Here is a 27,236-nt window from a genome sequence, read left to right as displayed (position 1 = left end):
CTCTTGGTTTACAAAAACTTCATAAAAAAGACAGGCTCCTCCTTTCCTTCCACTTCTTTCTCTCCCAGACTTCAAGGGTTCTTTTGCCTCTCAGCTTTGTTATTTTGGGGACATAGAGAGCTGTGTGGGATAGACTGAGAAAAAGGTTGTTTAAGGACTATGCAAGACCTTGTAACACAGGAAAACTGCATTTTGCATGAGTGTTGTGTGGGTTGTTCAGAGGGACTGTCTGTTTTGATCAATTCTCACGGTGCGCCACTCTTTTTGTCTGTAATGTGTAAATGTCTTCAATGGCTCCCATTTAAATGTGGCTGAAAAGTCAAGGCTCCCACTTACAACCTTTTTTGAGGGCTGCTGGTGGTCCTATCACTGTATTAAACTTGGTCTGACGAGCGAGCTTGGGGCTTTTTGTGATACTTGTGCCAGGGGTGAGTTATAGCCCTGCAGATGGGGGATATTTCATGCCTCCTGTGGAACCTTGGATGGGAGATACCACGACTTCCTGACCTGGAAGATGGGGCAAAGTGTGACCTCAGGCGGTTTGTCAGTGGTGCAGAACTGCAAAGTGTAGTTCATGCACCAGATGAGTCACAGAGATGATTAAAACATTATAATGGGGCTGGAGCATCCCCTGTGCCTGGAAAGAGTGAGAGAGCTGAAGTTTAAACTGAAGAAGAGATACCCCAGATGGGATCTGATCAGTGTTTATAAACATAAAGTGGAGGGTGTAAAAGAGATCTCTCCAGACTCATCTCTGTGGTACACAGTGACAGGACAAGAGGTAGTAGGCACAAGCTGAAAGAGGAAATTCTTTCTGAGCATTAAAAAACAAAGCTACACACATACTGTTAGGGTGGCTGAACACTGGAACTGGTTACTTGGAGAGGTTGTGGAATCTCTGTCTTTGGAGATACTTTAAATTCAACTGGGACAGGGTCCTGGATAACTTGCTGTGGGTGACTTGATCACCAGAGGTGCCACCCAACCACATCCATTCTGTGATTCATGGTGTCTGCTTGCCTCCCGAGTTTGCTGCTTGGCTGTCGTCCTCAGCTAATCCAATTATGCCACTTGGAAATTAGCTGAAACAGACCATATTGGCAGAGTGTGCAGCCAGGGAGAAGGTGTTGGTGTTCATCATCAAGTGCTTTTGACTTGCATGTTGTGTGCATTTTTGTCTGGGTAGAAAGTGATTTGTTTGCAACAGATGTTTCTTCCTTGTGCTCAGGTTCTGATCTTGTTTAAGTCCAAGAAGTGATAGAGCAAATCTGTACTACAAATTTGAAGTAGCGCAGTGCATCTGTGAATGCTTTTCCCCTGGTGATGGAACATATGGAAATAATGCTTATCTTGATTTAGATAAGCAATTGCCTTTCCTATACAATCATCCACACTTAGTAGGAGTAGAAGACACATAATATTACAGGTCTTACAATCTGTCTTTTTTAATGATCCATAAGCCTATGCAGAAACAAATGGAATGGAAATTGTGTTAGATGTGATATTAGTAATTGCTAATAGTTCATCATTTGTAGTTTGTACAGGAAACTTGTGGAAACAAAGGCTGAAGTAAAAAAGAAAAAATAGGCACTGAAGGGAAAAAGCACAATATGTAGCAGAATTGCTGCTGTACGTTCTGCCAGGGTCAGATGCCCTCCTCTAAAGCTCGCTTATCTCCTTTGTGTTTTCAGCAACCCAAGAAAAGTGGCTTACTGTCCCAGTCAAGTATTTGTTGAGGATTCTTCCAGGAGTGGAAGGGCTGCCTCTTGTCTGGGGATAATGTCATTCTTGTCCCTTGCTCAGATTCTTTTTCCAGATTCTCTTAGAGAAGCCTTCCCTGTGGGGATACATCTCTACTAGTAGCTATTGTAGCAGGGGTGAGGTAGTGGGCAGACTTATTTCTGTTGAATTTGGAATTAATTTGCTTCTTTAAGCTGTGGATTCTAAAGCTGACTAGAAATGATGGAACTCTGCTATTTTCATCTTTTTTTTTACTTGCAATCCAGTCTGCTACTTGTTTTTATGAACTTGAAGAGAAATGTGTCATGTTACTTGTTTAACAAACTTCCCTTATAAGAGTGTGTGTCTGAGAACCTCGCTGCCATCAATCCTCACTTGTTCTCTCTTTGATTTCTTTTATCAGCCTTTGCTCATAGACTGCCAAGAGATTTTTGCTTTGCCATAAGTATTGCTTTATACTAGGGGGCTTTGGTACCTATTTTTACTACTTCGTGAGTGCTCTAATCTTTCTTTAACATTAATTTAAAGTGCAAATGTAGTGTTTTTTTGTAATAAACTTTTCAAGCGGTAGGTTTTTCTCTTCCCTCTAGTGGTAAGCTCTTTGGTATTGCTTTAGGGATTTTGTAATTGGATGCTTGAGACCTGTGTAAAAAATTAATATACTTTAAAGTATATTAGACTTTAAAACTCCAGCTATTTGAGCAGTGATTGAGTTTCAGGGCTGATTTTCCAATACTGTAGGTTTGTGCCATCCTTGTTCATTGCACCAGCTGAGTACATTTATGTCCTGGGTGGGGGCTCCCTCTAGTGAGATGTTCTGACAGTCCCTTAATCACTTGGTTCAGGTGAACTTTACCTGTTTTGTTTTTAAGTGCGGTTTTTGCAGACTCAATCTAATGCATTTTTCTACCCTTGTGTAAGCTGTAAAGGCCTTTTTCCTTACAACTGATCTGGAAGGAGTTGTAAACAAAACTGAGGGCTAGGACTGCCTATTTTCTCTATTTGGTGTGAAGAGCTCAGGTAATCCACCTCATCCTACTTCAAGCTGTGGCTCTGTGGACTCTCAGATGTTTTGAACATGATTGAAGGACCAAAGGATCATGTAGGAGGAAGAGCGAAATGAAATTGGATTGTATAAGCAGAGGGGTAGCAAATGATGGCTGGATCTAGAGGGAAAAAAGTTCAGATTGGACATGAATGTTCAACTGTTTCTGGTGAAGACTTTCAGCTGAAATGTATTGCTGGGGCAGAGGAGACAAGAGGAGGACCAACAGCAGTGTTGCCATTTTTGTGTATTGTCAGTAATAGCCTAAACCCCCACATTTTGGAAGGGATGTACCAGGATAATCTCCATCTTTTGTGAGTATGTGTGCAGAGATGATTTAGTGGCCATTGACTTAGCTTTCTCCTAAGAGTAACAATCAACTCGTTTGCAAGACTAAAGTTAAAACAGAAATAAAAGCTATCTTATTTAATAAGTCATTTTAATAATAATACAAAGCTGTATGAGTAATCTTGCAGTATATTGCTCCATTTGCCTAGCAGGGGTTGTTTTCTCAATCGGAGAAAAGTGCTGCCTCCTCGTCTAAGTCCTTCCACACTTTCTCGCTCCTTCCTCTCTGGAGCCCGTCCTCCCGCAGGCAGCGTTGGCGCAGGTGCCTCAGGAAGCTCTTGATGGAGGCATAGTTTTCCTTCTGGCGGCCGATCACCTCGTCATGGAGGGGGGAGCAGGCAGCCAGGCAGCAGCTCCTTGGCCAGGCTGAGTGTGTCCAGGCCTTCTCCTGGGAGACACAGGGCAGGGAGCACTTGTTTCCTCCTGGGAGGAAGGGGGCTGAGCCCCACCTCTGCTTCTGGACTCGGGCAGGGGGCTGGGGAAGCGGCAGAGTGTCGCGTTGCTCTCGGGCTATGCTTTTCCCTTGCCAGGGACACCTGTGACCGGGATGTGACAGCATGGTCCCCTCCTTCCTGCTCCAACGGGGCTGGTGGAGAGCCAAAGAGCCCTCCCTGTCCTGATCCTAGGTAAGGCCCTGTCCTTTCCTGGTTCTCTCTCTTTTCCCCTTCATCCCATGGAATAAAACAGCTTGGACAACCACATCGGGGAATCTGAGCCTCTTTGGGGAATCTTTGCCCAACTCCTGACCCGCCTTCCCTCACAGCCCCTGTATATCTGGGCTAGCCTGGTGATTTGGGGGCTGCGAGGGATAGGCGCGTCAGCAGAGGAGCCTTGGTGCCTGCCCAGCTTTCCTCTCCGCAGGGGCCGGCGCTCCTCACCCTACACCTCATAGCTGCTGTCCCCTGGCACCGTCCCACCTGCCTGGTCCCCATCCCTCGCCTCTCTCTGCCGCCCCTCGGCTTTTCTCCGGAGGCTGCAGCCGAGGCAAGGCGCGGCGAGCAGCAGGGACAGGCTAAGAAGGCGCAGCAGCGCGGCTGCACGGGGCGCAGGCTGGCGCTGCCCGTGCCGGTGTCCGGCTGCCGCACGTCCTGGGCTGGCGCAGGCAGCCGGGCCGAGCTCCTGCCGGGCCGGCTGTGAGCTCTGGGCGTGCTGGCCAGCAGCGAGGCCACGCAGAGCCCCAGGAGCAGCGAGAGCCCCGGGCGGGGCATGGCAAAGCTGCCCGAGCAGCTGCGATCCCTGGCCCTGAGCTGAGCAGTGCCCACGGGCTCCGGGCGAGGTGGTGGCATCAGCTGCGATGTCCCAGGGCTGTTGCCTGGCAGCCAGAGGCTGGCAATGTCAAAGCAAGGCCAGGCCAGAGGGTCTGAGCATGTGGCTGTCTCAGCCTGCTCCTCTGTCTTGTCACTGTGGGATAGGACTTGGGAGCTTGGGGATGTGCTCTCTGGTGCTCAGGAATGAAATGTTGACATGTCCAAGTTGGTATTCTTGAGTTGATGGAAATGGAGGGTAAGACTAGAGGGACAAATTTGTTTGGACGGCTTCTACTGTCTCACTAAATATTGAAGATTTTCTGCTTATCAACAAGCTTTACATATTTTGAAGATTTGAGACAAATAGATGAAGTCAGGCTTCTTGAGACTTGTGTTAGAACGAATTTAAAAAAAGTAGTAGTAAAAGTGAATTTCATAATCTTCCCTCCTCAGTTCATTTCTGGTGATGTGCATGTCTAACTTGAAGCTTTGGGCAGTATGTTTGTGCAAGGGTTTGAGGTAACTGAGCTGTTCTATAGAGTGAATTGAATATAAATGAAGCAATTTGGTGATGCAAAATCTCAAAGAGTTTAAAGGAGTAAGGGGCCTATGGTAACATTATTTAGTAACAAATCTGTTATGTTGTCTTCACCACCTGCCTCATCCTAGTTGAGCAGTTTAAGGTGACAAAGCTCCAAGTTTAAAATTTGCATGGATTTTTTTTCCAGGCTTGTTGTCTGGCTACATGTCTTTAGAAGTCATTCTGAATTTTGGAGCTGTTGGCAGATGGTGTGCTTCTGTATTTTTGTACTCCTTTGGTATAATTCTGGATTGGAGAAATTATTACTCTGGCTAGGAGAACAATCTTAATGCCTCAATTTGTTTTTGCAATTTACACCCTTGTGATTACCAAATAAAATTACTTGATGGATCTCACTCAAAAAATATGTATGTTTCTACAGTTTTGTAACAAACGGTATGTGGATACGGATTCAGTGCTTCCTACTAGCTTCTATTTAGAAACAAGTAAAAAGCAAGCAGCCTGCTGTTAGGGCAGTGCTGGTGTCCTGTGGGTTACTGGTGCCCTCTCGAGGTGAAACCAAAAGATGCTGCAGTCTGACAGCGGTAGTGTCACTGTACTGCTGCCTGTTTAGGGCTTGTAAATAATGACCTCGGACCCACACTTATAACCTGATTTTTCTGCTTTCTTGGTTTGTAGGTGAAAATGCTAAAGAAGATCTGCAAGGGAAGAAAAGTCTGAGTGAGAAAGTTTCTCTCTATAGAGGTGACATTACGCTGCTTGAGGTTGATGCCATCGTTAATGCTGGTAGGTGGTTAAATATTTTATGTAGCTATGTCTTGAAAATCCTTTATAGCTCTATGGTACAAGTGTGAACTCAAAAAAGTTGCCTAAAACTGGTGCGTCCTGTGGAAGCCTGTTGCAAATACGGCATTTTCCCCAATTTGTTCATATTGTAGCTGTTCATCCTGTGTGCATTTACTGTGGCAGGGATTATTGTGAAACTTTTATAGTACGGTCGCCATGAAAAAATTAATGGTCTTGTGTCCATCTTTTGACCTGATTTGGTTAGTTGAGACTTCATACTTTGCCTTGTAGAAGGCTCATTTTTGTTACTAAGCTAATACAGTACATTCCAGTCTGCTTTTATAAATCGATCCACTTGTGGGCTAGGTAATGTGAGAACTTTAATGATAGGGTGATAGGAAAACAGAATTTTGTTTATGTGGTTTTCATATTTGTTTTCTTGTTGGTAGATGGTATTTTTCAAGATTTTGGCCATGAGCTACAAAGTTTTAAGTATTTTAGTACCTCTTCTTGCTCAGTGACTGTGTCTCCATGTGTGAAGTCAAGGTGAAGAAGTGTATGTAGCATCTTGTGACAAAAAGAGGGAAATGCCTGTGTAACTAATTTACACAGCACTCAGCAGCACATTTGGTGTTAGTGACAGAAGGGTTCACAACTCCCGCGGAATGATGAGATGGGCCTTGCTTGCTTATCCCAGGATTGTTTATTAGGCCAAAAGGGTGAAACTAAAACCGTCTGTAAGTCAAGTATACAGCAGAGGCAAGGACCACGACACAGGCAGGGCAGTGAGTTTTAAGGGACAGGACCAGGGTGGAGTTTGGGACTAGGAACCAATAACACAGTAGCAGGGGACGAACATAAGGCAGGGATTACCATGTTTAAACCAATAGGAAGTTCCAGGGGAGGGGAACAGTCAATGGGGCAGTGGGGGGTACATAAATGACAGGGAACTCTCTGGAACAAGGGCTAAGTATGAGGTAGGACTGACAAAAAGGACTAAACTAATGCCTCAGGGGAGGGGGGGTACAAAACCAACTATTGAAAACAAAAAAATAAAGAGAAAACACCGCAACACTAATTAATTAGTGTATTAGATTATAGCAAACTAGTTCAGTTTTTTGGCAAAAAAATGATGGGAAGGTTTACCCCTATACACATGCTCATAGCCATATCTTGTCTGCACTCTCCACTCCAAAAAGAATGTGTGGTTTGTGTGTCCTGAGGCTGAAATTTTTTTTTTCCGTAGTACTTGAGTGGCACGGATTAATTTACAAGAACTAATTTTGGTGGTATTAATTTTTTGGAAGGAAATGTGCTGCAGTATCTTCTGTGTGATGGAATTAAGTTCGGAGATTCCCAGGGATGTAATAGCTAAAATTGATGTGTTTGCTTATCAGAGGAAAATGCCATGTGGAGTTACTGGTTCATGTCTGTAAAGAGCACAGGAATGTTTGCTCACGCAGAGTATAGGGTAGTGAACAGACTCTCCTCAACTATTTGATTGTATGACATCCTGCTTTACCAGTGGGCATCTGCTAATGTGTTTTGTGAAATACAGGTGGAATCCTTAGCCATTTCCAAATAAAGTTTGCATTCCAAGGACTGAGGCTGGTATTCCCGTGCAAAAAAAAAATTAATTCATCTTCTAGTTCACTGATGCAGAAAAGCCTTCCTAAATAACAAACATACAGTAGCATCTATGTAACATGACCATCTCCTCACTGTGTTGACAAGGCCTCTGAAATGTTACTATTTCAATATTTTTTCCTCATTCTATTTTTAAAATGATTTTTCCAATAGTGCCTTTGCTGAATTCTTTACTTTATTGCTTTACAGTAAGTCAATATTAGCATACTTTCCTCCTTTTATGTTTAGCTTCTCTTTGTTCATAGGCCTCACTTGAATTACAGGCTGGAACTAGTTACAGATTAGCTTTAGAATAGGAATACTTCACTTTTCTTGATTTAAATCCCCCTTTAATTATCCTGAAAGGTCCAAATGCCTATAATCCCAGACTGCAAATGATATTATCTGCCTATAAACCTATTAGCCTGCCATCCTGGTGATAAATGGCTCTTTCTGAGAAGAAAAAAAAAAGAATCAAATCAACATGTATTGATATGCAATTCTGAGAAAAGGTTTAAAGACCACTCAAAACAGACTGAGGCTTAAAGACCTAAAGAGGGACAAAACACTCTAAAAGTATCTAGAAAGCTTAGTTGTTTCTACTGTTGTCCTCTGTAAATTGAATTTGGGCTTAAAGGGAGATTCAGATTAGATGTTGGCAAAGCTACTTAATGATTGGAACATGTTTATACAGTAATACTTTGGTGTATCAGATGGACACAAAACAGCAATCCTAGGGCCAGGGCATTGGTACAGGTGGATTTTTAAGATTCTTCTAACTCATTAACCTTCTATAGTTCCTAAAGGGTATAATGTGTTAACTATTATGAGATATTAGTAATTTTAGGTTAAAATATTAATCTTCAGTTACTTTGGAAAAAAACATATGCTGTGTGTCAGTGCAGTAATGAAGTCTAAGCCTTTGGTTTGCTGAGGATAGCTGGAAAGCTACATGAGGGAGGTGTTTTGGTTCAAGATCCATATTATTTATGCAAAACATCTTCTGTGCTGGGATTCTTTTTAAATCAAACCATTTCAGTGAAATGGTAGTGTCTCTTAGGTGGTATCTAAACCCATGTTTCTGCAACATATGATGCTTTTGCAAAGAATTCCATTGTTTTTTCTTCTGCAATGGAACTTATCCAAGCCTCAAAGACATAAAGCAGTAAGTACACACAGTACCAGTTTATGTATGTAAGTTGAATAAAATGCAGCCTGTTGAATATGGAATAGGAGACAGGTTTTCTGGAGGTAAATATATGCAAGTTCTTTTTATACTTAATGCCTTTTGACTACCCCAAATGTTAATGATTGACTCCCTCCTACCTGTTGCAAGCCCTGGGTTAGGAAGGGAGGAAGGGACCCTCTGGAGACTTTCTGAATTTAGAAATTCCAGTAACTGTCTCCAGTAATACATAGTTAAAATACAGCAAGTCATATCTAAATTAAAGCCACAGAAAGATACAGGTTGAATGTTGAAATTGATCTAAACATGCTTGAAGTAAGGGAATGGTCTGACAAATTCTGGGGCTGTGGAAGGGTTCCAGGTGGTTCAGATTGTCTCCAGATTTGCATCCAAACCTATTGACAAAAGAAGTGTATTCTCAAATATGTAAGAAGGAAATGAGACATAAATTAAAATAAATGGTGATCTTCTGTAGGTAAATATCAGGATATAATTGATGAACACTACTGCAAAAGAATCCTTTTTTGTCCTAGACTTCTAGCAGACAAACTGAATGTTGCTTACCTTCTAAAAATATCTTATGTATAGTTTGCTCGTTCTCAAAAGAACCACATCAAAACAGTCTCTTTGAAATCATTCAAGACTAGAGTGAAGAGCTGAGATGCATTGTGAGAGAGAAAGGAGCTGAAAAAAGGAGCTGATGTGTGATTTTGCTAAAATTGATGTCAATTATCTACCCCTGTAAATGTCTTTTCCTTACACAATGGTTTCTTAAAACTTCCTTACTACCAATTTCATTGCAGACAAGTATTAGTTTAACTTGATATTTTGCTTAAGGTGTCATGTTATGCCATTTCCTTCACACATTTTTTTTTTTAAGGATTCAGGTAAGACTTGTATGAAAATCTTACTTTTACTCCTATGTCCTCCTCTGCACTTTTTTTATTACACTGTAAGAATGTAAACAGGCTCTCCTTGAGGCATGTGCTTACTGCATTAATCTGTGCTGATTGGCCTTTTTAACATATTAAATGTTCCCGGATGTCACTTCATCCTGATGCCAAAAGTGCTTCAAGCACTTGGAAGCCAGATAACCACAATTAGCCAACATCTGAATAAACCATCAGAACAGAGCTTGGAGGGGGTGTGGTGTGTCTGTGGTGTCTAGGGAGGGGAGAGATGGGCCATTAGTCCCTCTGGCAATCCCAAATACAGAAATGAGCAGTAAAAGCCTGAGTAAGGTTTGAAAAACAATTTCTTTAATATTTATTGTATCAACTGAGCAGTAAAGGACTACATTTCCTCTGCATTTTTAATATGGAAAATGGTGTCACTATTTATACAGTATTATTATACAGTAACTATCTGAAATGGGTGCAGGAGTGATATTTTGGGAGTGGGTGTGACAGGGATGTCTGTGTACCTCATATACCTTAAGCAGCAGTTCATCACTACTGACCTCATGTATTCATTTCCTACCTGTTCATAAATCTTGCTGCCCAGTTATAAGATAAGGAGGCATATACTAATATGCTTGTGTGGGAGTTTTTACTAGGAGGAAGAACAAGGGGAAACCATTATGTTAAGGGAAAATAGGATTCTCCTGATTTTTATCTGATAGGGAGGAGGATGATGACTTGCAGAACTAGAAGAGATAATATTTCTTCTTATATTTGAAAAATATTCTTTGTATCAGTACAAAAGTATGGTACTGAGAACAGAAACCTTTACTCTTCAGGAAAAAGGAAGATGTTCATGTCTATTCAATTAGGTATTACTGTTAATAAGTCTGTAGTATTGCATCTAAGTTTGCAGTTAGAGAGTTGCTAGAATTATAGAAACTAGGTGTCTCCCTTTAAACTGTATTTGAGTGCTGGAATACTTTCTAATACTCACAAATTTGGGAAAGAAACTCTCAATTTTTAAAATTAATATCTTCTCCATGTGAGAAAACAAACGTGATTTAAAATCTTCCTCTGATAAAGAGAGAAAAGACTTGGTGACTAACATAAGTAAATAGCTCTTTATGTCCCTTTTCTACTAACCCTGATGCTGGAATTTAGTTTCTGAGCCTCACATTGCTCAAGAAGAGCATCAAACCTCTACCTGTGTGCAGTGAGTGGCCTCAGCTGGGAATGCTGGTTTGGCAGGCTCAGGCTCCTCAGCTTCCTTGGTGCAGCGTGCAGGGCCAGCTGAGGGAAGGTGCACAGAGGTGATGGTCTCCTGTTTGCTTTAAGAAGCAGAGATGTTTCCAGGGAGAGAATTACAACTGAGTTTTTAAACAAATTTGCAAGAGTTTGGAATGCTTGTCCTGCTTCTCGGTCCCAGTACTGAACATATGTGGAACTGAAAAATATTCAGTTTTAAATACCCTATGCTTGATTTGCTTGTTGCAGGACTGTTTTTCACTGGAGCCTCTACATGACTTGATTTATAGGATGAAATAGATATTTCATATTGAATCTCACATTTCCTAGTGAAATATGCCTTTCTTCCCTCAAGCTTCTGACTTCACAACCATGTTTCAGCATTTTTGTGTCACAGCAATACCTTTATCCAGTTTTTTTATCTGGAGATAGCACATTATTTTCTTCCAGATTAATAATTTTCTGGCCTTGACCTTGAATATGACTGTTTAACTTAATGAGGTGGCCCTTTTTTTCTCAAGCTCAAAATTACACATCAAGGTAGAAGAGCTATGTATTGATACTGGGAACTGAATATAATATCAGTGAATTATGCTTATACAAGTGTGTAAGTATAGATAGGGACTGAACTCTGCCTTTCCACACAAACAGCTCGTTAATGTGCAATCAGTCACTGTAGTTGCCTTGAACTTGGTGCTTAATGAACAGGTGGGGAAAAAGGATGGATTCTAATCTGGAACAGATCTGACATCAGGCAATTTCACTGATTGCTAATCCCTTTCATTTGGCAACTTAATTTATCACACAGAAGTTTCATCTTGTAACTTCTGAAGTAGAAATTATTTCAGAAGTGGCCTGTCTGAATATTATGAAGGTATTTGAGTCAGTTGCTGAGCATGATCTGGTGTGTATACTTATTCTCCCCCTTTTTATTTTACAGTGACCAGTAATTCTTACTCTGGAGTTTATTTGAAATTATTCTTCAATAATTTTCTATGAAAATAAGTCCCTTAACTCAAATGTTCCTGCTATTGAATATGGAAGAAACAAAATGTAAAATCTGCCCTTAAGATGCTTATGGCATTTTGACATTGGATTGTTACATTTTATAGTATTGATTTTTGTGGGGTTTTTACTTTTTTTTTCAGTTGAACTAAACATAAATGGTTGATTATACTCACAGCTTCTTAGCGAGTTTGCTGTCCATTCAAATGTTTTGTAAATATACTTTACATGTTTTATCTCCAGTGTACAGATAGAAAATGGAAAACTTGTATTGAGATCTCTTGCATGGAGTGCATCTGGCATCTGCCTATGTAACTTACACTATTGTAATTTCCTCTAGGAATAGAACCAATATTGCTAACAAATTGCTGTTAATTTGGTTTTCATCTTTACTATGAGCAGACTGTGGTGTTAATCAAAGGTTTCTCAAGTTATTTTACAGTTGGTACAATTACACTTGTGTGTAAAACCCCAGACTAATTTATATGTAGTCCTCACTTACTCATCAGGAATGTCAGTGTTAATAGTTGAGGGAATCGGTCATGCTCAGTTGTGACATCTGTGAGTGAGTTTATTACTGCTTTCTGTGGAAAATGCTGTAAGCCTGGCTGGTGAGCAGTAGATGTGGTTAAACTTGCCCTCTGCTTCTGGTCTAATTTCATTTCAATTCTGTTCTTCCCTGTAGTGCAATATTCATTTGGATGAAAAGGCTGTGTATAGTGTTAGTGTTCAAGAGAATGAAATGGAAGGCAAGTACTGCTGTAGGTGTGGTTTAATTTAGGTGGGGAGCTGTAGCTGCTGCCTCAAACACCATTTGCTGTAACCATGTGGCCAAGGTTTATGACTGAGGAGGCTCACTCAGAATTGCACTGCAGAAGGGGTGGTTGGAATGCACTTTGAAAATATTTCAGGTGTAATTAGTATAGCTCAAAAATTTAGCATTAAAAAAAAAAGGTTTGGCAGTGCTGCAGACACATACCATGGAAGAACTTTGTTCCTTGTTCTAGGGTGCTTTGGGAAAGGGAAGTGAATTGTGGTGAAATATTTTGATTCCAATATTCCACCAGTGTGCTTACAGCCATCTCATGTAGCTCATGGAGATTGGCTTCTGGGTGGAAATGTGCCTCAGACCCCTGGACGTTATCCTGCCACATTGTGTGTGGTGCCAACGAGCCGAGTCTCAGGTGGTGGAATGGAAGCCTCAACCTCGCGTGCCTCAAGGAGAGCTTTGCCACTCCACCTGCCATACGGGCAGGCACTGCAAACAGAGAGGCACTGAATGGTAGTGATAATCAAGTGATGATTTCAGGCAGTGGGATGTGAGTGTTCAGTGACTTACTGAGAAGACATGAAAAAAAACAGTGGAGAAGGAAATGTACTTTCCACTGGAACAACACACTCAAAAGGCTCCTTAAACTAACGGGTTGTGGGCAGAAGCACCAGACACATGTGTTGAGGTTCAGAGCTATGTTTTTTGACTTTTAATGTTATTTTGTGCTCCCATAGAAGTCTGAGTGCAATGAGATGAGCGTGCATGATTGTTAAGTATCTGCTACCTAACTATCTAAAACAGTTTTGCCAGACAAGTTGTGGATGCCCCATCCATGGAAAGTTTAAGGTCAGATTGACGGGAAAGTTGAGCAACCTGGATTGGTGAAATGGCTCATGGCGAGGAGGGGTTGAACTAGATGATCTTTGATGGTTCCTTCCAAAACAGGCCATTTTGTGATTCTAGGAAATACCCTGACACAAAATTAATGGCCAGCTCTCTCCTCTGACAGGATTCAGCATAGTCTGTCTTCTGAAAATCTAATAATAAATGGGCAAGGTAGATGTTTTAGCCTTTTCTAACCTGATGGTCTATGGTAGCTGGATTTATTTGCTGTCTGTTTTCAGTGTTGATGCTTTCAGGACAGTATCTGTTTTACCTAGACCAGTGTGTTCTCCTTGTTTCTTTGTGCATCAGTTGTTTGAATCCATTTATTATCTCTGATCCCAGTGTGATTTCTGACCCTTCATGCCATGGTCACCCTGGACATTTTCTGCATGTACTCTTTCTACTGAAAACTAGTGGTGTACAAGCCAAACACCTGCAAAGTTGGATTTTTTCAAAAGTCTGTGACTTCCCTCAGTTGGGAAGCGTGAGGTGGCATGGGATGCTGTGAATCCTTTCTGACAGCAGGTGGCAATAGTGCCCCTGTTTTCGTAAAACCACTTTTAGGCTTGTGTACCTTAATTTTCCTGGACATAAAATCGGTGATGACTTAAGCAGAGGAAACAAAATGCATGTATTCGAGGCGTGCTTGTTGGATAGGCCATCGATAGAGCTCATGCTTATTAAATGCCGACTCCATTTCATTATGTGTGTTCAGCGTGTGTTTGAAATAGAACAGGAGACAGGCGTGGTTTGGAAGAACTGTAAGCATCTGTTTTACTTCATAGAGGAAAATATTTTGGAGAGACCTTGCTATCAGCCTGTCATATCATACATTTGACAGTGCAGCTGTCATCTTGACTGCACTGATGGAACAGAGTGGTATAAGAAACTACTCAAGGTCGTCTTGAACAATTATGCTTCGTTTCATAATATTAAATCCACTTTTAATCAGGACTTGTGGCGGATTATCTAAAGGATTGTGTTTTTTTCTAAGCTGATAGTTGCAACAGTGTGTTCTCAGTCAAGATAGGCATGCAACATTGTGGGTTTTTTCAAGATTTTGCATTTTAAAAAACCCAGACCAGTCAAGTAATTTCCAAATGTTGGAACACAAAAGAAGAAGAGAGGCCTCCTCTCTCTACTTACAAAATACTGGCAGCTGGAAGGCTGACATTATCTCTGTAGTGTTAATATTACCTCTCCCCACCACCCCACTCCTCTGTCCAGATGTATATTTGTTTTTTCCTCCCTTTCTGTTTCTAACCATGAACACTTTGGATTTTTCTGGATTTGCACACATATTGTCTCAACACTGTCTCAGTCACTGTAAGTAGTACAGTAAGGTCAGCATTGGAATTAGGATTTCTATGTGTAATGTAATCTTGTTAAACATATGCAGTTAAGTATTGAATAGGGGAAGGTCTACTTTGATTGGAGCAAGTAAGCTTTAGGTTTATCTTATCTAATTTTCTAGATGCAGAAAATGGGATAAAAAAGCAGTATCAGAGTTGATGTTCAAAACTGCTATTGTGCAGCTGGCTGACCCTATCTCCCCTGCCTTCTCCAGCAGGAAGAGTTGCTTTTGCTTAATTCTCTTCGTGCTGAGTCTTCCACCCTTTGCTAGGGTTTTGGGTTTGCCTAGTGCTTTGCCATTTGCTGCAGGTCTTGGAAATGTTACTCCCTTGAAATACAGCTTCCATTACTTGTTAAATAAATAGTTATGGACTGTGAAATGCAGTTTGGGTTTGGTTTTGACCTATGGCTGTTAGCAACTGATTTTCTGAGAAAAGAAAAACATTTCTGTTTGCAAAAACACAAGTTTTTTCTTTAGGAATTCAGAATGCCTCTTGCTTAGAAATTAGTATTAAGGGTACAGCTTGGCTTTAAAAATCTGGGCTCCAAATTCCTTTGTGTGACCTGGTGTTCCAGTAATAAAAATTAGTAATGGCAGCTAAATATACATCAAAGGTCAGTGGAAGCTTGTGAAAGGGGTATTTGCTTGTTAACCTAAGCACAATGGCAAGTGTGTTTGCATCGTGTGCAATAAGGAGTCACTCGCATGTTAATATACCATTGTTCAGAGTCGTTTGGATGTGTTTGGGAATTGTTTTAATTACAGTATTGAAGATGCTGCAAGGCCCTGTGCTTTCCTCACAGCAGTGGGGTGATGAGCTGCTGCTGCTCTCAAGACTTATTCTCTTCACTCTGAGGTGAGAGGAACATTCAGGGTTTGTCTTAGTATCTCTTGCCTGGATTATCACTTGCACAGTGTGCTTGAATGGCCAAGAGGGGACGTGGGTGATCCTGTTCCCTCCTCCCTCGGGTATCCTGTCCTCCTGGCTGCAGAGGAGCTTTTGGAGCTCTGCAGCTCTGCCTGAGCTGTGCCCGAGGGCTGGCAGTGCCATAAAGAAAAGATGACTTGGCTCCTTGTGGAGCGATGTTGTAATGGCCCTTGTTCTCAGATGGTTTCACCAGTGAAGCCTTGGAGCCTGAGGCTTTCATTGTCTATTGTGTCTGAGTAGTTGAAACCTGTGGGAAAAACACTGATTTGGAGAAGATTTTCAGATTGTTCCTTCTCTCTTTTATCACTTGCATATTTGCGCCGAAGTAACTTTAATCTGGTGTGCAACTTGAATCACTTCAATATGTCTCTGTAGCACCTTCATTTTATGCTTGAAAGCTGGTTTCTGCCGAGTAATAAATATAAATGAATAGAAATAGTTAATATCTGGCATGCCTAGTTGTGGGCTGCCTCAAAAAGATGGTTCTGTCAGCTATATTTGATTTGTATTTAGAATGTTTTGCATTGCAAATCCATGTTATAAATGCTTTTTAAATTTAAAGTGTGAACCGTATTGCTTTTTCAAGGGAACTGTACTCTTGTGTCATGTGAAATAACTTTTTATGTAAGAAAGAGGTGATACTGCTTTCAATTCTATCAAACCAGGTTATAGAGGAATGTAAGTCTTCCCTGTGACTTGATATGCCTGATAATAATAACTGGCAGCCCATTCCCTTTACAGTTCTAAGAATTTGTGGTGTACAGGCTATTTCAGAGGATCTCTCTTTTCTCATCCTGTCAGTTTCAGTCCACTTTGAAAGGATTATGTTGAGCAGTGTGGTCAAGTTCACTTGACTAGTTCTGAATTTCTACAAATCTGAGTAATTTTATTACTCTTTCTGAAATGAAAATCACATTTTAGAATGATTTTCAGAATAGTCAATCAATGAAGAATGGTGGATATTACCTGCAGAATTCAACGAGCCAGAGAGAAAAAGCTGAGAGAATTTATTAATGACAACTTATTTCTTAGGTTCTGAAACAATTTTCATTTTAGATTGTATGTTACTTTAAAAAATAAAACTACTAAATCAACCTTGGGAAAAGAGTAGACCAGGGCAAAGGCTTACTTGTTGGTTTTCTTTGATTCTTTGGATGAAGACATCTTTGAGTGCTGGAGGCCAGACAATTTTTGTGATGTCCCAGAAGAGTTTTGCCAGCAGTTCTAGCCTTGGCCATGGTTCAACTAATTATAGCCCCCCTCCCCCATTAGATAACAAATGCAGCATTTCAGGGAGCTGAGTGATCAGTATTAGGGCTGTTTCACCACAAAGAGTGATTTCTCTATTTTCCTCCTCCCTTCTGATACAAAAGAACCTGCTTAGGAGGCCCAAACCCGGAGTTTTGGCAGGGTTTACAGCCCAAAGGCTCTTTAGGTCAGGAGTTTACAGCTTCAGAGGTTGCAGCTCTAGTTCAGACTAGTTTCCACCACCAGTAACAGACAAGATTAAAACAGAAACTGTTTCTTAAATCTGAAGTGAATCCCTGATGGACAGGCCAAAGGGGTGTTTTTAGGTGGGAGTACTTATCTCTATAGCTATTATCAAAGACCCAGCAGAAGATTTTGGGCTCCCTACTTCTTTCTTAGTTCCCATGTCCAGGGTCTGAGTTACATGTGGTTTCTCTTCTGTCATGCTGGCATTGTCAGATTGAAACCAGGATTTCAGTCAGAAGGTATAGCTTGTATCTGCTGCCTTCCTCTCCTGTCCTGTCCTCTAGTGCTAGCACCCAGCAGAGCAGCTTGTGTAGACTGTAGCCTCCCTTTACCCTAATTGCTGGGGAGAGGGGTGTGAGAGGGAAAGCATGCACAGTGTAGCCTCTCTCCTTAGTAAGGCCCCTGTGAGCTGTAACTGGATGTAGCCTTGTAACTACAAATTGCTGTCTCAAATCATGACTTACTGTCTGTGCTTTCAGCAGCCAGGGAAGCTGTGCTGATGTATTTAAAATTTCTTATTTGGGCCACTGCTAATCATTCAGGAAAACTGGGTTTTGTTCTTCTTGGCAGCCTCTTTTAGAGAGCCAAGGCTGTTCTGCTTTGCCTGAGGGTGAGCGAGATGGATGGCACTTTGGTGTCTCTGCTATAGACACCGTGCCTCAGGAGTCTCCCTGGGGCGCTGCTGGAGTCACTTCATATTTCATAATTCCTTGCTGACAATTAAGTCAATTTGCTGGTGCAGGCATGATGGAGCTAAGCTAGGACATGTTTCTTTTTTAGCCAAGATATGTAGTGAAAAGCTCACTCTTTTGCTTTGATTAAATTGAAAACTGAAGTCCATCGTTACCTCTCCCTGGCTTGGAACGTGGATCTGATTTATCAGCGGCATTGTCATCCTCTCTAGATTTCTTCTCATGAATTTTTTGTTTGTTTTGTTTTGTTTTTGTTTAATGAGAGGAAGACTCAAGGCAGGGATGCCTTGATACTTGGTGCTGAAGGTAGTATAGCATCACTCCTCAGTTAGAAAAGATGCAGCTGTGAACTGGGGCCCGTGGAACTCCAGTGGGCTTTGAGTTGTTTATGGCAGTGATACAAGAGCATAGTTTCATGATCCAGGGCTTTAGGAAAAGGGCATGGATACCTTGGATCTGTGCAAACTGAGTAGTCTCCCTCTTCCCCAGTGTGGTCTCCTGAATCAAGGGATTTTTTTTTAAGTTCCTTGGCCAAATGAAACATTCCTCCTGCTGGAAATACTGCTTTTATTTTTATTTTTTTAAAAAGCTTTTATTGCCTCTGTTAACATTATCTTACAAGTCTTCCTAAATATATAACTTAGAAATTATAGTTGTTCTATCTTGGGTCTAATTTTTTTCCAGTTCTGGCATGAACACAGTGCTGCACATGTGGACTTAGTCTGGTGAGATGGAGAATGATTTAATATTAGAAGTGGAATTTTGGGTGCTTTCTGGTTGTGGTGAAATCAGTTAATGAATTGGCTTAACATTTTTGCTTGGGGTTGTTAAGCTATTTAGACATGGGCTCTGTCTAGGTGATGCTTATGCACTTCAAGCATAGTATTTAATTTTCAATATCTGTACTGCAGCATATAATAGGTGTATATGTTTGCACTCTTTGTATTTTGCTTAAAAAAAAAAAAAAATTAGCTGTAGTTTTAAGTGTTTCTTCCTGACCAGCTAAGCAAATAGTCTGAGCTGTCAGCAGTCTGCGTGGCATTGTGCAAATACAGAAGCTAAATCCTATATAATTAGTGAGACGGAAGAGTTTTTACTTAAAATCCTGAATTTTGATCCCTTGTCAGTGCACATAATGAATCTGTGAATTAGGTGAAAAATAAATATGCATATGAACTGGAAATAAAATCAGTTACTGAAGAAGCCTAGGCTTTAATACAACTTTGGTACAAGTAATCCAGAGAGCTGGTTCTTAGCAATATTGAGGTAAATCTATTTATACAATTTGAGTGATGCACTGGTGAAAGGACTGTTTATAAATTCCAGAAGTTTCTTTCAATGATATCTTCTTTTAACTGCTTTTTTCTTTTCCGATAGAGTGTCATAATTGAATTGCTTGCCATGTAACATGCATGCTTGCATGAAGATAGCTGATGGGAGAAGGGAATGGCAAGAAAGCTATTTGAAGAGATTGTTTATGGATTGTTATTACTGTTCTTTTACACCAGTGCAACTGGTGGCTCACTTTTTTCATTTTAACACCTTGCTGAGAGAAGGTGTTAAATGTTGTTTGTTAATGGATGTATTATTTCTATTCTCAACTTATGTCAACTATTTTATCTTAAGGATGGGAAATCCACATCTTGGAAGAACCAAAGCATTTTTCTTCTTCCTTTGTCCAAAATGTTTCCTTTTCAGAGTGCATGGATAACTCTTTTTGGTACCAACACGTTATGCTTCTGAAGCTTAATACCTACAGCACATATATAATAGCTTGCAAATTTAATGAAAATGCTGATTTTAAATGAGGCATTTGTGTCACTCAAAAGATACGAGTTTAAGCGCTGAACCTGGAAAAAACTGCACAAGTTCTTAAATTTAGTGCAGGCGTAGTCACGTTCACTTGGGAAGGATTGTTCTTACATAATTTAAGGACATATAAAAGTCTTGAAAATTATGTGTTAAAGGACTATTTCTCATTGAAGTTTTTTTTTCCCCCCGGTATTTAATAAAAAAGGCACTAAGTTTTGTTCTCTTTTAAAGCTGCTCTCTAATCATGTAGTTCATTATTTCAGCTTCAAAGTGTAGTCTGTACAGAGAGGCAATGAGGTGTATCCACATCTAGAAATTAAGCAATAATCATGCAGTTTAGTGTTTCAACAGGCTTTGTTCATTAGTAGGTACAATGATCCATTGTAAGTACTTGCTGTAGTCATGATGTTCTTAACAGTCTGAAACTTAAACTCTCCAAAATTATTTTTTGAGTATATATTCCTGACTGAAGTAGTGCTACCATGGGTACCAAATGTGTCTTGTGTAATGGTGATTGTTCTGTGAAGTTATTATGAGAAGAAAGTCTAACATTGTGCTGGTGTAGTGTGTGCGTGCATATATATGTGGCTTTGGATTAATCAATAATTCACGTTTGCACTAAGAACAGGAGCAACAACTGTAGACATGGCAGACTGGGAAAGCTTCTTTAATTTAAGCACTTTTTAAACAAATTGAAGCAAGAGATGAGAAACAAAGGCACACTGGAAATCACAGAGAAACACTGGGAAAAACAGAAAGGGGAGAATTAAAATTGAAGTGCTGGAAAAGAGTGGGAGAAGGAAATTGGCACTGAAATGCAGGAGGGCATGTGGGGAAAAAAATTAGTGGTTTGATGGGTTTGAATTATTGAGGCTTATCTTGTCACTGAGTCCATGGAGTCACTAAGACGACACCTCCAGATTGTGAAGATTGTTCAATAAAACTATAGGATGTGAAAAAAATCATGCTTTAATTTGAGAAGATGAAGGAAGTATGGGCTAAAGGTGTGAGTGGGAAAGGGCCACTTGACCAAGGTACTGTGAGTTGGGGCTGTAGTTAGTTACATGGCAATTTGGAAGCCTCTCAGCAATCAAAATGACTAATATTTTACACTGAATGAGAGGGGTCTGTCTATGTGCTTGAACTCTTCCTCTAGGACCTGCTAAGCCAGGGCTGTTCTGGGCAAGTGCATGAAAATGTGGAAGTCAGCTGTGCTGAATTTATTTTATAATTTATTTCTGGATTTCTTTCACTTTTCCAGCCTTAGTGAAGCAATGTGCTTTGAGACTATATATAAACTATTTTTCTTGATAGTGTTGTGCTTACAGGGTGTTGGGAGGGAGAGAAGTCCCTGTTTTTAGTTATTTTTGGTATTGCAAATAGACTGTTGCAGTAGCTGAAGCACCTGTTGAAAAGCTGCTGATGTTCAGTTACATTTTACAGTGCAGACTGTATGTGTAGCCTAGAAACTGCAAGAATAAGCCACGGTATGCAAAGATCTCTGGAATCTGGTGGTTTGTGGGGAAGAGTGTCCTGGTGCAGTCCTGCTGGAGCTGGGGTGCTGCTGTGGCATCTACACATAAGGTCCCATGCTCTTGTCTGCTGCACGTCAGTTCTCGACCAGTAAGACAAAGTGCAAAGCCATAGCTCATCAATAATTAATTATCAATGTTTCAATCTGCCCCAAAGAAATGGCAAACTGCATAATAACCACAGTTGCCTTCACAGGGCAAGAGGGGGAAAAGGTTGGCGGTCCCAGACCAATGCCTCTTAACAAACATCAGATGTTTTATAAATAGAGGCAGAGTTCAAATCAGTGCTCTTTAGCTTTTTTGGGGAGCTCAGGTTGAATTTCTTTAGTTTTTACTGTGGAGAGTTTGGGTCACTAGGGTGTGCTGCAATCCCAGTCCCGGGCTGGTGTGAGCTCGCCCCAGTGCTTTCCCTGCAATTGGGCGATTGGGAATTTTTCATCACGTTGCTTTGCTGTCGCCCGGGCAACTTAAGTGAATTTCCCTGCTGTTTTCTTTGTGTTGCACCCTGCTTCCCTGGCGGTGAATGACTTGGTGGCTCGTTAGCTTGGTACCTGTGTGCCCCGGGAGAGCATCTTGTTGTTAAGCATTGTATTGCCCCTATGGCCGCCTTTATTTTTGTTGACTGAGGAGTCCATGAGAGGTTTCCATGCTGATAGCTTATAAAGAATTGGTATCAACAACATTTAATTAAACAATTTACAGGTGACCTGCAGTTATATTTATTAAGATCAGATTTGGAGCTTTATAGTGGTGAATGTAGGGAAGAAAATGCAAACCTCCTGCACTGGGCTGTGTATGGAAGAAAACACATGGTTTATAGAGTTTGGAAATGTATTCATTTATTTACCAAAAAGTCTTAGTTTAGCCTTTTTTGAATAAATATGGTCTGTTTTCTATGTTCCTGCAAGTTATTCTTTGATAGAGAGACACAAGTTAAAAGTAGTAATTTTTTTGACATTCAGTGCTCTTTTGCTTGCTCAGGAAAACTTTTTAAGTTGAATTCCTTTCATATTTTTGGTGAAGGCTGAAGCAGTCTGGATGTCTAGCTTGAGGACAAATCCAAAACCATAGAAATGTAATTAAAAGGTTTTTTATTACTTCTGCTGTCCTGTCTTATTTTAATTAAGTTTATCCTCTGAAGAAAATTGTGCTCTGAATTATAGTGGGAAATCCATAATGTCGTCTCTTCTTCTTGGATGAAGATCACGGTTGACAATTCTCCTCTGCGGGCACAGTGGGTTTCTGACGTGAGAAGAGAAGCTCAACCGTGCAGGGAGCAGTTTTCATAGGGACAGGGCTGAAGTTGTGAGACTTCATGCAGAAGCCAGGGACAGTTGCCTTCCATCTGAAGTATGAGATTAACCTGTGTTCCATGTAAATACATATATTTCAAGTTGTGATTTTCCAAAACAAAAGCCTGTTAAGAAAAAGTCCCATTGCATGTACATTTCTCTACCCGCACATTTTGCAACTTGTTACTAAAAACTCAGCTGGAAGGAAAATGAATGCAAGTGCAAAGCCCACCTGAGCACCCAATACACAGCAGGATTACCCACAGTTATGAGCTTCAGGTTCCTGTCAAAGCCCCCTCTTTCATTTCCCTCACAGCTCGTGTGCTATTCCGTGCTCCAGGATTCATCTCATGACTTGATCTGTGAAGCAGGCAAACCATCTTCTGCAATTCAGCAGAGAACTCTCTGGGAAATATGAGCGTGGATTAGGACAGATAGGGAAAAATATTCTTCTGCTGGAGGGCCCCCTTTCCTGTTCTCTCTGATAACTTTGACTTGATGCAGAAATGCGTTGTCCAGCTATTTGCTCTGTTGAGCTTGGGGGGTGAAGTGGCCAGATGAGAGCGGCTGAATCTGTAAGTGCTGTTAGTGTTTTATAGCAACGTGATAACATTATTTAATCTGGAAATAGTTATGGCTGCTAATATGTCTGGAATTTGTGCCAGATAGTAATTTTTCTTGTCTAGAATGATACAAGCTAAACCTGAAAAAAACCAAACCCCAACCATACAAACAGATCTAGCAGCTTCACTGTGCATACACGGCACAGAGCTGTTGTGTCCGGTGTCTTTAATTGAACGTGATGAGCTTTAGTTTGGCATAGCAACTTCTGAAAAATAAAATTTCTCTTTATAGGCTAGTGAGAGATGGAGATTTCTCATTAATTTTTTTTTTTCCCTAGTAAGAGAGTTTTTTTTTTATTATTTTTGAGCTATATGTTAAGGTTGTAAATTTCCTTGGAAAGCTAGCAAATGGAACATGCCTATGAAGAGATTAAAGTAATTATACCGCAATGCTCTACTAGGAACAGAGAGCAGTCTGGGATAAAATTATTTGGAGAGATGCCAAAGCCAAGTTTGGTTCCGTTTTAAGCTAAAACTAATTAAAGTTGTCAGGTCTTACAGTGGTCAAAGGTTGCTTAGCTGCTACTTGAAATAAATGAATCTTTTCCTCAGTCAGTAATGCTAACAGCTATGTGTTTGCAGCTGTCTCATAACAAAAAAAAAGCTCCAAGGATCTTCTAGTTCTTGTGTGTATGTTTCCCTTTGTGCATGTCTATTTTAGCATGACAAATAGTATATCCTGCCACAATATGGAGTTTTGAGTCTTTTTGTCTGTCTTCCTCCTCCTTTGTGATTTGATTTCACTTGTGAGGAGGAATTCTTATAGAAGAAACTTCCTCAGGAAGCCACTTTAACTCTTTCTGATTCAGAAAAGCTGCTTTGTGTCTGTATATTCTGTATACTTAAAATAGCCCTACAAGACTAAGGAGAACATATATGGGTTATTTTGAATGATAAGTCTGATAGAATATTGGATTTCCTAAAATATTTGAATATCCACAAGGAGCCTACTTTTTCAAGAGCATGTAGTGACAGGACAAGGAGGAATGGATTCAAACTAGAAGACAGTAGGTTTAGATTAGATATTAGGAGAAATTTCTTCGCTGTGAGGGTGCCCAGAGAAATTATGGCTGCCCCATCCCTGGAATTGTTCAAGGCCAGGCTGGATGAGACTCTGAGCAACATGGTGTAGTGGAAAGTATCCCTGCCCACAGCAAAGGTTTGGAAATAAATAATCATTAGGGTCTTTTCAAATGCAAACTATTCTATGATTCTATAACTTGAAATTTTTCAAATGTCTTGTACCAGGTACAATTGATCCAAAATTCTACTGAATGAGGAGTTGTTGATCATTAGTAATGTTTCCAATAAACACTGACATCAAAATATACAGGTAAAATCAAAATATTCTCAAAACATTTTCAAGGAGGAGTTTACAATTCTGGTCAGTAGTAGGTTTTTGTAAGAATCTGGATAGGGAATAGCACTATTTGTAACAGGGATACACTATCCATATGTTCCTAAAAATCAGAAATTACTCCAAAAAATGGAATTGAAGATTGTTGTTTGTTCTTGTGACGTGGTGTTAGGTATATTAGTCAAGGACTGATCTTGGCATGTTAAAACTGAATTTCTTGTATTTTGCAGTTTGTAGGAGGAAAATTTGCAAATGTGTTTTGATGTTTTACATACTCAGTTCTGGCTGCCTGACACAGATTTGGAAACTGCTTCACTTACGCACCTGTGCGTATGTGCAAGGACATGTGTTAAAAAACTTAGCCAAGCAGGCCGTTCCTTCATGCTTTTCTTCTGGATGAGTTGTAAAACTTAGGCACTGTATGCCTTTTTTTTTTTATCATATAGGGGTGAGGTGTGGTGCAGGGCCAGATTGCTGAGTGGAAGTGGTGGTTTTGCTTGTCTAGAAATAAATTTCTTTGCATTGCTCATTAGTTCAATCATTTCCCCTCTGAAAAAACGAAAAAAAATTGATAATTTTCAAAACTAATTTCAAATTTTATTATTAAATTTAGTGAGATCTGTTTGTACGTTGGGAGAAAAAAAGATCTGAAAAGACATGTAGTAAAAAAGCTGATGCCAATTTTATATACTACTACTGCTTAATTAACTTTTATCTAAAATTTCACCAAGCTCTACTTACCATGAAATTTATGTCAGACTTGACCAGCTAAATTCCAACTGGGATGTTGAATAATTTGGCCTTGCAATTTTTTCTTTAATTTTAATTTTTAAAGTTTTTTTTTTTTTTTTAAATTTAGGGAACATCTTCAAAATAGTACTTCCAGGTGTAGCATGTGTGTATATATTTATTTTACTACTGATATCCTTTGAGTGTGAATATAATTACGTGAATTGAGGACATGAGCTTGAAAGTATGAGTTGGAATTGGATGTCTGTTGACTTTCTGTGGTTTTAGTTGTCTCAACCCTTATATTTCCTTAAAGGTATTGAGTTAAATTGACCTAGAGTATTAGTCTTAGTAAGTAAAAAAACTTGGTGCATATCACAGACTGCAAAGAGGTAGTTTTACAACCATGATGTTGCCAAGGTATTTTTCATATATGAAAATTGTAAACATATGAGATCCAACTGGTTGTGTAAGACTTGCTTTGAGTCTTTACATCTATCCCGTCTGTGTATAATTTCATCAGTCATGTTTAAGTGCAATTATGAAATAATACTGTTTCCTTTCCTGTGAATTTTTGGTGTTGTAGACTTTACCCTTACGGCAAATTCTTCTCTCTGTAGCTCTTCACAACAAGCTCTCAAAAGCAACTACACAGAGGAGGTCTATTTAACCAGACTGGAGTGGCAATCCAAAGAGACGCTAACAAACCCTGTGGGATTGGAATAACTCGTACTTAGAGCAGGTGCTCTCTAAGCTGGGGTTTAGCAATTTGTTGCTTCAAACAACCTGTCTGACCAGAATGTCAATTTAAGAAACTTCCGTGGAGATGACTTGAGTGATCAATGTGTAGTGTTAAAAACTTAATGAACCATTTCTGTTAAAAGGAAAAAGAGACTTATGCTGAGCACTTTTAGAAAATCAAGGAAGCATAATTGCTGGGCTTCATTTTTGGGTAAAAGAATCTTGAAACTATTTATTAACAACAAAAAAAAGCTACATAATAAGCATGTTAGACTGGATGTTCTCTTTAGATGTTACTGTCCTGAGAGTGATTCAGCCATGGCAGTTCCTCCATGTCTGTTGTACGAAGAAGGCACTGTTCAATCATGTTGTGCTGTTATGTGTTCATGGATGCAGGATACATTGAGCAGTAACTGCTAAATGCCAACTTTCTTGAAGCAAAAAGTATTTTAGATTGTTTGCTGCTGTTGCTGTAAACTTCCTTGACCGATTTCTTTACGGAACTCCTCTGTTTTGGCTGTCTCACTCCCCATGTGAGTAACCTTTCAGAACACACGTGAATTCACTGTTAAACTTCTCTTATGGTAAAAGTGATTAGGTAGATTAATAGTAGGCAGGTCATAAGTGCACAGCAAAAGGACTGGGCATAAAAGTATGCTCTAACATCTTTAATGGATCGGTTGTGGATGCAGGGGGAATGCAAGGGGAAGGGACTTTGCAGTTTCCAGGCTGACGTGCTCTCTCTGAAAATCATCCCCTGTTGCTCCCATCAGGGAGAAAATCCTGGTTAGACAGACTGTTAGTCTTGTGTGGTAAGGCATTTCTTCTTCTTAATAGTACCATGGAGTAGGTGTTTCTCAGTCTTAAAAACCAGGCTGCTCAGGTTTCTCAGGCTCATTTCTACTAACTGCTCCTGTCAGCAGGAAAAGGTTTAAATTTTCATAAAATATGGAGGAAATGCTTTTGCATTTATTTTTTCCATTAGCACTGATATCTGGAGCCATTTTTCCCTTGCAGGAACAAGTGCTATAAACCAAGTCCACCTTCTCTAAATCCTTATTCTTTTGCCTTGTAATGAGTGACAGTTCAATTATTTCAGCACCATGAAGCTATTTGGGATGCCATAGCACATATATTCATATATATGCACTTCAGTAGTTAAGGCTGACCAAGGCAGCGATGTGAAGTGGTGCAGTCTATTCCTAGAAACAGGAGTAGCAAAGTGGCTATAATTGAATGACTGGAATGTGATAGCTGTTGGGTTTTGCTGTTGAGTGCATTAATAAACAATAACCACTAAAATGGAAATGTGTAGCCATATACACACACGTGTTTCTTACCACAGCATTTGAAT

At 40.2% G+C, this 27,236-nt stretch overlaps 1 protein-coding gene across 6 annotated transcripts in view; it reads left to right on the top strand.

The window, feature by feature from the left end:
• Positions 1–27,236, top strand: part of MACROD2 (mono-ADP ribosylhydrolase 2) — an 855,789-nt gene that overhangs the window by 17,785 nt on the left and 810,768 nt on the right. For all 6 annotated transcript variants that reach the window (XM_021527840.3, XM_077781852.1, XM_021527839.3 and 3 more), the window contains exon 3: positions 5,600–5,707. In XM_021527840.3, coding sequence (XP_021383515.1) covers positions 5,600–5,707 — 108 coding nt within the window. The remainder of the gene's footprint in view (positions 1–5,599; positions 5,708–27,236) is intronic.

The sequence above is a fragment of the Lonchura striata genome, chromosome 3, assembly GCF_046129695.1.
Source record: "Lonchura striata isolate bLonStr1 chromosome 3, bLonStr1.mat, whole genome shotgun sequence".
In the NCBI taxonomy this organism is placed as follows: Eukaryota; Metazoa; Chordata; class Aves; order Passeriformes; family Estrildidae; genus Lonchura; species Lonchura striata.
The sequence above is the reverse complement of the archived record's forward strand: the minus strand, read 5'-3'. Positions and strand labels throughout refer to the sequence as shown.